Source organism: Panthera tigris, chromosome X (assembly GCF_018350195.1).
Source record: "Panthera tigris isolate Pti1 chromosome X, P.tigris_Pti1_mat1.1, whole genome shotgun sequence".
Taxonomy (NCBI): domain Eukaryota; kingdom Metazoa; phylum Chordata; class Mammalia; order Carnivora; family Felidae; genus Panthera; species Panthera tigris.
In genome coordinates this window covers 123,109,425-123,120,361 of record NC_056677.1, presented here as the reverse complement: position 1 = coordinate 123,120,361, position 10,937 = coordinate 123,109,425, and the positions used below count along the sequence as shown (strand labels likewise).

Here is a 10,937-nt window from a genome sequence, read left to right as displayed (position 1 = left end):
CCCAACTTGGACAGAATGTTCCACCAGCCACCAACATGAAATAACCACTGAAACACAAGCCGAGCTTCTCCCAGGTTAACAACATGTAACAACCACCTATGTTTGCAATCAATGAATGCCAATTGTGGGCAGGCCATCCAACCTCACATATGACGCGTGTGATGCTTAGAAACAACTGATCCTGGCAGCCTACCTGCAGTTCAGGTGCCCTGAGATGGAGCCTGCAACGCCACCTGTAGCCAGCTTCCTTGGGCTGTTTCGTTCCTTGGAGAGGTAGGAAAACAAATGGATACCACTCCCTACCCCACCACCCTTCCCCCCTCACTGGGGTCCGGTAGACAGAAGCGATAGCTGTGCAGAATGGTGTTGTGGTTGTTGAGCAGAATGGTATTCTGCTACATGTACTGGGGGCAGGGGCGATGAAAGAAGAAAAAGCAAGCCTGAACGAGATACACCATACCCTTAGGAGATTGTTTTTCGCTGTTTAGCAATGAATTTGGCCCCACAGCATGGGGGGCAGGGAGGGCGGTGGCAGGAGGCAAAAAAAAAAAAAAAGCCCTGCATAGTAGTCAGCCTCAATCCTAACCACCCACCTTCCTGCACCTCTGAAGGCTGCTGCTAAAACTTGCCTGGGTCAAGTTATCTTGGCTTCTACATTCAGCAGTTCAGACTTCATCTTACGCCACTCAGACACAAACAAAATCATGCAATACCTTCAAGTAGCCTCTTCATCTCCATTCTAAGTAAGCTGGCCACATTCAGAGAAGATACCAGATGTGCAGGGAGGCTAGTCCCCAAATACAATGGAGGGGGTTGTTAGCTAAGACTGCTGGGAGTCAGAAATTTAGACTGTTATAGTAGAGAACAGTTTTAAAAACGTAATACTGTTTATTTAACTTCAAAAACATTTCAGCATTCTAAACATACAAAAAAATAACAGAACGTTGCAAATTGTGTTTAGTACAGAAGGTTCTTGAACTCTCATTGATGCAGTGGCTCTTCGCTTTGCTGACAATGAAGGGTTCTACGGTTTGTTTCAAAACAGTTTAAAACTACCGCACTTAACTAAAAAAGATCCAAACACTTCTCATGCCAGCTGACCCCCCCTTTTCCACAGCTAAGAATGCCAGCAGAATGCTAGGTCACTATATACAGAAACAAGACAACCTGAAGCTAAACAGATGCCCACTGCAGTGTCCACAGGCCCAGCCTCACAGTGCACGCCCTGAGCTACAGCCCCTCCAAAAGGCATCTTCCCCACAGCCTCAAGCCACGCAAGGAGCATCAATCAAGATTTTGTCTCGGTTGTTCTGTCCTTTTTTTTTTTTTTTTTTTTTTTACAAACTATAGATATGTACAGTTGAGAACTCAGGATTTCTAGCCAATAACCATAGAGTTAACACCACCTTACAAATTCAAAAAAGAAAATGCCAGAAACATCTTTAAATGCCTTGTCACACCAACAGCAAAGTGCACAGAGTGAGGAGAACACGAGAGCCTTTTCATTTTAAAAATGTTTGGAAATATGTACAACTTTGATACAGTTTCAGGGTGCTCCAGACCCCCATGGCCGCTTCATGTAAACCACTGACAATTTCTAGAGCACTTTGAAGAGACTACAATATGACCATGACCCAATTGTGTAATTAAACCTAACGAGGGCAACAGACACGCCTCAAATAAGAGAGGTGTCAATGACGGCGCTCCCTACTCTAAGGTATTCACAAGGAGACAGATAAACAGTTTTTTTATTCATCCTCCTCCTCCTCCTCCTCCTCCTCTTCTTCCTCCTCCTCTTCTTCATCTTCCTCTTCCACCTTTTTCCGGGCAACTTTTGCAGGACCCTTTGCGCCATCAAACTTTCCTTTAGACTTATAGTCAGCGACATCCTGGAAGGAACAGGGACACATTCCAAGTGAACAGACAAGCTCTCCCGCAGCCGTTTTAGGCAATGATGGCAACATGCCATCCCACCTCAGAGTAAGAAAGCAGGAATGGACAACAGGTACGACAGGGCAGCTATCTGAAGTAGGTTTTCAGATACATACAAATTTGGTTCTAAGGCGCTCAGATTTAAAAGTTAAGGGGTGTTCAACAGCACTACCAAGTCCTCCGCCCACGGCGGCCCATGTCATCAAAATTTTTAAGCCTGCCTGCAGTTGTCCCAAAGACCAGATTCTGTCAGAAGCATGAATGCCAGCACTCGCGGCCGATCTTGCAGGGAGATGGTCCCTCACGAGCTATGCTAACTACTCAGCCCACCGAAGCAACCTCACACCCCCCACCCACCCACACCCAGGGCGGCGGACTGCCCACCCGTCCAGCTTGGTAGCCTGGGGACAGCTGGTCCGCCTCACCTTCTCATACTTCTCCTTCAGCTTCGCTGCCTTGTTGTTGTAAGGCTGCTTTTCACTGTCACTTAAGTTATTCCACATCTCGCCCAGCTTTTTTGCCACGTCTCCAATGGAGATACCAGGGTTTGTAGATTTGATCTTGGGGCGGAATTCTGAACAGAACAGGAAGAATCCAGACCTTGGGGGGAGAAAATTGTATATGTTAGATGAGAACCCACAAAAACGTGAGCTTAAGCCAAAAATCCCATTCCTGAGCTCACATACTTCCTACCGCTTGGACACCCCCCTAAAGTAATGTGTGATACCATATTGACAACGTGACCAAGTGGTAGCTTCCAGAAGGTTTAAGATGCTTCAAAAATACCTGGTGCTTTCTCAGTCTCTCAGTTACTGGGAAAAGGGGAGAAAACGTGCCTAAGGACCCTGATGCCCAGACCAGGCTGCCTCCTTCCCAACAGAAAGGCCAACAGGCAGCCAGAAGCACACAGCTCACAAATACTCAGCCTTAACAGCGGACTTCCCTGGCCCAGCCTTGTTAAAGCCCCAAGTATGGAACACTTTGCAGTGTATCTCAACGTTTTTTAGGTAACGTGTCTTCTTAAAATCTTTCAGGTAGAAGGAAAGCTCTTAACTGTTATCCTGAATCCTACAGTCACTTACGGTGGCCTTTTGGGGGCATTAGGGTCCTTCTTCTTCTTGCCTCCCTTAGCTGGTCCATAATCCTTCATTTCCCGATCATAGCGCACTTTGTCTGCCTTTGCCATTTCATCAAATTTAGACTTCTCTTTCCCAGACATTGTCTGCAAAGAACAGGCAAGATGAGTCCAAGAGGAAGAAAACAGCCCCATGGGGCTACTCTGGAAGTGAGTAACCCCCTGCATATGAAATCCAACTAAGACTACCTTGAAGGACACAAAAGAAAAGTACCTTCCACCTCTCAGAGCACTTCTTGGAAAATTCTGCAAAATTGACAGGGACCTCTGGGTTTTTCTTCTTATGTTCTTCTCTGCACGTCTGCACAAAGAAGGCATAAGCAGACATCTTGCCCTTTGGTTTCTTGGGATCACCTTTAGCCATCCTGACTGTGATGGATGAAGGCAGAGAGACAAAGAAAAACAAATACAATGACTAAAACAGACCTAGGAGACATACCAAAGGCAGAGCAAAATTAAAATTAACGTTGCCATGAGGAAGCAGCCCCCCACCCAATGCCTGATGCCACTGGCAGCTGAAGGCAGAGTGGGGAGGAAATCAGCTTCACTGTCGCTTGTCATTTAACTTTTGACCAGCATGAAGCGCGCTGGTTTGCGAGTTACTTCTCCGAGAGCGATCAAGTTCTCCAAATGGAACCGACCCAAGTGGGGTGGCTGAGCGCTACATTCCGATTCAGAGCGACTGCTACGCTTTGAAAACTACAACCACAAACTGGGAAGGGCGCGGGGAGGACACCTTTGTAGGGGTGCGGGCGGATGCCAGAAGCTTGAGACCAATGACTTAAGGCTAGCTGTCAGCTGTTTAACTCCTGTGTTACAGACAAAAATATGGTCACCGCTGCTACACGCGAGATCAAAGCAGAACTGTAAATAGGGAACATTTGAAATTTCACTATTGTTGACACGTTTTTGGCTTATAAAAATGGCTTTTGCAAGAAAGGTGATCTGGCAAGTGAGCAGCTATCCCTGTACTAGTAGTTCAAATCCGTCACTTTGTCATTATCTAAAGGGGGAGGGGATGCCAAAAGGGCTAGTCTTGCTCATCTGTAAAGCGGAACGCATGTCCAGCCAGGAATACTTTCTCCAAAGTTTCCAAATAAAAATGCAGCTGTGGCGTGTCATCGTCCCTGTCCCACCCCCCCAGCTTCCCGCCATCTTTTCCTTTTCCCACACCCAAGGTCATCATGTAAAACTAAAGCGCTCCCCTTTGCAGGGACCAACCGAGGGGCTGCGTTAGGGCCCCGCAGTGGCTGTGCGGGTGGGGCGGGACGGGGCGCAGGGGAGCCCAGGGCTGGCAGCGGGCAGCCGGGCTCGGCCCCGTGCTGGGTCACCCGGACACCCATAATTCACCTTCCATTTTGTCAAAAGCTTCCTGATGAAAGAAACTGCCCCTGAAATCCCCCGCTGCCACCCCCGGGGGGCGCGCGGGGCCGGGGGCGGCGGTGGCAGCAGCGCGCCGAGGGCGCGGAGCCGGGCCGGCAGCGACGGCTGCGGCGGCGCCCGCCGTGCCTCCGAGCCCCGCTCGCTAAAATGGCTGAACCGCGCGCGGCCGGCGCAGGCGGCGGCGGCAGCGAACAAAGCGGTCCCGGCCCCGCCACCGCCGCCGCCGCCGCCGCCGCCCGCTCGCCGGCCCCCACCCCGCCCCGCCCCGCCCGGGCCGCCCGGGGGCGCGGGGCGGCGGGGGCCGCGGGCCGGACCCCCCACCCCCCCGCCGGCGCGGGGCGCACTCCTCGGGATAACAAAGGCGCCCGTGCAGCCATGACGCTCGGCCGCGCCGGGGCCCGCGGCGGCGCCCCCGGCCCTCCACGCCGCCAGCCCCGGGCCGCGGGCACCGGGGCCGAGGCCAGAGCCCGCTCTGGAGCGCCGCCCGCCCGTTCTCCCCACGCCGGAGCCCAGCATCGCGCCAGCCATGTTAGCGGCGGCGGCGGCGGTGGCGGTGGCCGCCAGCGGGCAGGCGACGAGCGGGGGGCGGCCGGCCCGCGCACCCCCCGGCCGCCGGGCGCTCCCGCGACGGCCATGTTAATGCAGAAGCAGCAGTGCAGCCCGCGGGCCCGCGCGGCGCCCGGCCGAGCCCGGGAGCGAAGTTTGCCCGCGCCGCAGCCCCCGGCGGGCACCGGCCGCCCGTCCCCCGCCGAGTCCGTCCCGGGCCGGGGAGCACCCGGCCCCCTTCCCAGTGCCGCCGCCCCGCGCCGGGACGCGCGCCGCCCCAGCCCGCAGCCGCCCCTGGGCTCGCGCCGCCGCCGCAGCTGCCCCAACATCTGGCCTCTGGGGTCCGCGGTCGCTCGGCCGCTGCCCTGGGGGGCGGGGGCAGGGCGGCGGTCGAGGGCGGCTCCCCGAAGGGGGGCTCAGCCCCGACTGCGGGGAGCTGAGGATGAAGCATTGAAAAGTTGAAACACCTGAATTGCTTCTTCCTTCCCCGCCACCTACCAAGAAGGAAGGAGAAGGGGCGGGAAGGGCGCGGGGACGACAGGCAGGGGAAGGCGGCGGCGGGGCGCGCTCGCGGCGGCGCGGGCCGGAAAGTTGTGCGGGCTCTGCGGCGGCGACGGCGGCAGCGGCGGCGGCGGCGGCGGCGGCGGCGGCGGCGGCGGCGGCGGCGGCGGCGGCGGCGGCGGCGGGCGCGGGCGGTGCGAAACGTACCTGTATTGTTCGCTAGTCTGGGCAGCGCAGGGCACGACGCGCGGCTCAGCGCTCCCCAGCCTCGCGCTAGCTGCCTCCACGAGAGCCGCCTGATTGGCCAGCGGGCTCCGCCGTTTAAAACAGCCTCCTCGCCCGGCCATTGGCCGCGGGCCTCATGCATATTAAACAGGCGCGGGCGCCCATTGGGCGCGGCAGCTGGGATCATTCATTCAAACAGAACAACCCGCCGGCGCTGGCTGCTGAGGCAAAACAGAGGAATAATAATATTCTCGCTTTTCCACACCGCCCCCCGCCACCCCTTTGAACCGAGCTGGGATCTCAAAGGACTTTGGAGGGGTGGCCACGCCATTCCCGGAGGCCTCGGCCTCTGGCGTGGGAAGACGAGGTCGAGCCCGGCTGCTCCAGCCTCTGCTCCCGCCCCGCTGCGGCCTGGGCGCCTCTGGCCCGGTCCCCTGGCCCCCAGGCAGCCCCTCAGCCCCAGAAAACCTCCAGGGACCGAGCGGCAAGGGTCGACGGTCCTCCACCTGTACCCAGTTTTCGACACAGCTCCGCGGCGGGGACCCTGCCTCAGTTCGCTGGCTCCTCATTGCAGGTGGAAGACAGCAGCTCGCTCGCCAACACCTCGAGATATAGGCGCTAGGGCCATGCTACCCCTCCCGAAGGGGACCGGACTGCGCTCCTGCGGATCGCGCTCGGCTAGGCTCTCTGCACTAACTGCCAGAAAGTCGATTTGTGCCTGCATTCGCGGAAAAGACAAGCTAGGTGGGCTGGAGGAGGAAAACGGAGTTTGGCAAAAGCAGAAAAATTGTGAGACATTGTAGTTTTGTGGGCAGGGACCCCCTCTCAGCTGCCTCAGTTCAGACCCACATTCCCTCTGCTCTTCTGATAACACACCTTGGTGAAGAATAAAAGTTGTTGGAATAAATGAATGGGCTTTTACTTGGCCTTGGCTTTGCCACTAGCTGGTGATATGGCCTCCAGCAAGTCACTTCTTTTCGGGGGGAGGGGTCAGGCAATGGTTTTCAAAATGCAAGGGGTGTTTGGAAGTGCCCCATGACTGGGAGTCCTTGCTGGAATTTTATAAGAGAAGGGGATGGCCAGTGATGCTAAATGTTCTGCACTGCACATGACAATCACACACAAGGAAGTCATTTCCCACTCCAAAAGCTAGTATCAGCCTTGTTGAGAAATATGAGGGCCCTTCCCTCTTTGAGGTACCACAAGCTTCCTGGAAAGAATGGAAGAAAAACGAAGGATGAGGAAAAAGAGCACATTTTAAGGGTTGAAATTTGGAGAAAACAATGTAAGAGGAATCATGAGCTTTTCTATAAGAATTTCCCTTTCTAAAGCACTTGAGCCAAGATATCCAGCTATTTATAATTCACATATTTAGAAATGAGACCCACCAGAAGATGAGTGTTCTAAATGCCGTTTCCAGAAACTGTGTCTGAGTTTGAGGCGGGCAAGGGAGCTGACTTCGCAAGTCATGTTCCTTGCTACCCCCACCCAGCTCTTGCCAGCTTCTCTGAGCCCCCTGGGAAGGCCTGAGCCCTTGCATCTGGCACTGCTAGGCTTCCATCATTAGGGATCCAACTGAGACCAAAACACAAGGTAGTGCCACTTTTGACAAGAGCTAACAAGCAACAAGTCATTTCCCCAGGTCCCCAATTTAAAGACTCTCAGGAATGCAAACATCTTAAGGCCACCTGGTCCAATCCTTTGCCTTGTCTTGTGAGAGCTAGCTGAGTGGTTGCCTACCTTCTGCTTGCATATCTCCACTCCTGGGGAGCTTACCACCTCACTTTGGGGCTGTCTCTTCCATCTCAGGCAATCTCTGAGCCTTGGGGTCACCATCCTGCACATAGCACAATCTCTTACCCTTCTGGGATTTCATGGCAGGCCAGGTGTCTTCTCCAGGCAAACGGCTCCAGGCTCTACCATGATGGGGCTCTCAGGGTCCAACCTGCCCAGACCACTCCCTCCTGCCCTGTCTCTGCCCTTCCCAGAGGGGAGCAGGGTCTCCACATGTGATCTGACCACTGTCTCCCCTCCTCCAGAGTGCCCTAGCCTCTCAATGTCGTTAGGCCTTTCTAGGCCCGAGATGTGACTTGGGGTCTCAGGTAGGACAGGAGTCTCCTTCTGATCCAGCCACTGCCTGGTGTACTGGCCACATCGGGAAGCTGCACTTAGCAGCTGGCAGGTACCAAGGTGGGGGAACCAGAGTGGTCAACCTTCAGAGCCCACAAGGCACTACTTGGGGGGACCCTGGGTGGATAGTGAGGTTCACACTTATAAGCAGAGGCAACTCACAGACAGCACATGTATACACACTCCCACCAGGGCACACTGAGGGCATTCCCAGAGACAGCAGCCTGAAGGCCCCGTCTAAAAGAGACTGTACAGTAAGTGGTGCCCAGACACCACCCTCAAGACCCATTCTTCCCCACCCCCTGCCACAGCCCTGCCCATTGGTCTCCTATTTCTGTGGACATACTTCGAATGATTAAGGGGTTCGTATTCTTCAAAGGAATGATTTCCATCTCTGCTCCTGAGAAAGTTCCTCCTTCTGTCAAGCCAAAGCGCTTGTCCAGAAGCTAACGCCTATGGACACTGTCATTAGAACTTCACAGAACATGATTATGACATGGCTGAGTGAGTCAGAGATCTGAAGATGGTTGCCATGGTTCCTTGCTCCTGCTGCCCCCCCCAAAATGCACATATCACCCCAAGTCTCTATGTCCTACCTCAGCAGAAACTCATAATTCAGTTCCATGTTCAGAAGGGGGGTGAGGGGATGTGGGGGTGGGGCAGAGGCAAGGTCCTGGGTTTGGGGTCTGTCAGTGACTTTGGGTTTGCCTTTAGCTATGTCACCTCACCTCTCTCAGCCTCAGTGTCATCTCTCAAAGGTGATCTGGCCCACCTATCCACCCTAGCCACTGTGCAGTCTGCTTGTGAGCGAGGTGCCTGAAGGTGGTCTGCTTGTCATCACCACCTGGGAAGGGCTAAAGACCAGTCTGGAAGTTGAAAAAAGTGACTAAAAGTCAGGGGTGCCCAGGCATGGCCTGGACTCAGGGGGCCGGAGGCAGCCTGCCTCCTCTGTCTGCAGCAAAGCCCAGGGCCACGTGACTTGTAGCTCCAACTGGTCAAGGTGATGGAGGGCATTCTGGGCCTCTTTCTGCTCTGGCCGGCACTGGAAAGCACTTTAACCACATTAATCACCTCTGAGGCCCAGCACCAGGCCAACCCCATCCACAGAAGGGGAACCTCAAACCAGAATCCCCTAAGCTGCTTGGCTGCCTGGGGAAACCTTGAAAGTAAATAGGAAATAGGGAAAAGTGTGGCAAATGCTGTTTAACGGGGTTTTCAGTTCCTACCAACTCAAGGCCCCCAAAAGATTAAAGACAGTCCTCATCATTCAACAACAAAAACGAAAGCCTAGTCCCCTACCTTCTTCTCCACTCCTCCCCTACTGCACCACCCTACCCCCAGGTCTTCCTGGGGTTGCCCAAGGCTTAAACGCGGCCTCAGCGAGGCTCAACCTGGGCAGCCTCCTTTCGAGATTTCATTCAAGTGCAGCCAGAGTGGATACCGGGTGGGGCCAAGTTTTAGAATCTTTTAAAATATGTTAAGGGTACTGCTGTGAAGATCCTACAGGAGGCCGACCCTTTCAGGAGGGGTCTAAGAGCCTTTGTAATTCAGATCTTCACAGGTAGGAAGTCTTTAACGGCAGGCTCCCAGTCCCTCCCTGGGGTCCTGCCCTACCCTGCTCACCGCCCCCCCCCATCTGGTTCCGGGCCTGGAAACTCCCGTCTCCCCCCCCCCCGCCCCCCCGCTCTGCTCTTCGGTGGGAACTGCATTCCAGCTGGACTTTTTTTTCCCTAGGGAGGAAGATAGGTGGTCAGGGTCTCTGGCTATTATAAGTTATTGTAAGTACACAGCTGGGCAGAACCTTCGGGGACCGCTAACCCAGCCTCCTCCTGACGCAGGGGACTGCACGGGAATCCACAGGAGTCACGCCCAGCGTACCCTTAATAGTTCAGCCCCACCGTGGGCGCGCCGGCCACTGGCGAACTAGCGGGGGGACGAGAGGGTACGGGAAGGGCAGCCGGCGGCCCCGGGAAGCGCAGCCGGCGGCCCCGTGAAGCGCAGCCGGCGGCCCCGGGAAGCAGGGGCTCCTGGCTCGGGAGGCCCGCCCTCGCTCTCCCGCCGCGACGCCACGCGCAGGTCTGGCCGCCGGGGCCTCCCGGGCCGCGGCGTGCGCGTCCCCGACCGGCGCGGCCGGGGTCTCGCCTTCCCCGAGCGGCTCCGGCCCCTGCGGCGGGAGCGCGCGCCTGGGCCACGACACCGGAGGCGGCAAGTGGGGCAGCAGCGGGAGGGTGGCTGGCCGCCGCCTCCCCGCCCGCCGCCTCGTGGGGACGCGGCCCTGGCCACCACGAGCCAGCGGCCCGGGCCTGCGGGCGAGACGGGCCTGGCACGCAGGGCCCCTGTGCCCTCCAGGCCCGTTCCCGCGAGCGCGCTCGGGGCCGGGGCCGGGGCCGGGGCCGGGGCGGGGGCGGGCCGCGGCGCCCCGGCAGCCACGGGCCGGGCCGGCCCCGCGAGGTGGCCGCGCCGCGGGGTAGCGGTCAGCACGGCGCCCGCGGCTGCTCCCGCCTCCCCGCCCCCACCGACGTCGCGAGGCCCGGGAGACCGGCCCTTCGGTGCCTGGCCCGAGAGCTGCCGGGCCGACTCTGACTCACTGAGCAGCTAATGGGCTGGGACCCCCTGTTCGGGGAAAGGTGCGAGCTGTTTCTCTCCAGCCCGGCGGAAGGGATTCACGCTCCGAAGGGATTCCTGCGGGGGGGGGGGGGGGCGGGGGGCGGGGAGCTGAAGACTGCCGCTCTGAAAAAATGCCACTGGAGTTGCTAGTTTCTGAAATGCACCCCGTTTCCTCTTTCCGGGCCTCAGTTTCCCATCACGAAAACGGGGGGCAAGGGCTGGTCCCTGGGGTCCCTTAGAGCATCAACGTGCTTAGGATTGCCGGTGAGGCCTCACAAAGGGAATGGTTTTCCTATCTTCACTCGCTCCCTGGTTCCCCCCCCCCCCCCCACCTACCCGCTCCAAACTCAAACCCGAAAGGTGGTCCTCTGCATGCACCAGCCCCAAGTTAGGACGACTTTACAAACAGGCCCCATGGATGATGAAAGTAGCTGACTGAGGTGCATGGCCCTTGTACTGACCACACTTGTCCCCACCC

The 10,937-nt window shown here is 56.9% G+C and overlaps 1 protein-coding gene across 2 annotated transcripts; it reads right to left on the bottom strand.

Annotated features, from left to right (window-relative positions):
• Positions 1-277: 277 nt before the first annotated feature.
• HMGB3 (high mobility group box 3) lies at positions 278-8,299 on the bottom strand. 2 transcript variants are annotated; one of them, XM_042975273.1, is made up of 5 exons: positions 8,199-8,299; positions 3,282-3,436; positions 3,015-3,154; positions 2,358-2,532; positions 278-1,889 (listed from the first exon to the last, which is right to left on the bottom strand). In XM_042975273.1, exons 1-5 carry the CDS (start codon positions 8,242-8,244, stop codon positions 1,749-1,751), a joined length of 657 nt encoding a protein of 218 aa, XP_042831207.1. In that variant the 5' UTR covers positions 8,245-8,299; the 3' UTR covers positions 278-1,748. The 2 variants fall into 2 exon arrangements, with proteins under 2 accessions (XP_042831207.1, XP_042831208.1); XM_042975274.1 differs by lacking the exon at positions 8,199-8,299 and adding an exon at positions 5,705-5,779.
• Positions 8,300-10,937: the final 2,638 nt, after the last annotated feature.

Bases quoted from the DNA above. Each gene is read 5' to 3' on its own strand.
- HMGB3 (XM_042975273.1), bottom strand. From the start codon at position 8,244: ATGGAAATCATTCCTTTGAAGAATACGAACCCCTTAATCATTCGAA. The intron at 3,437-8,198 runs GTATGTCCACAG...CATCCATCACAG, and splicing joins GAACCCCTTAATCATTCGAA to TCAGGATGGCTAAAGGTGAT. The intron at 1,890-2,357 runs GTGAGGCGGACC...TGTTCCTTCCAG, and splicing joins TGAAGGAGAAGTATGAGAAG to GATGTCGCTGACTATAAGTC.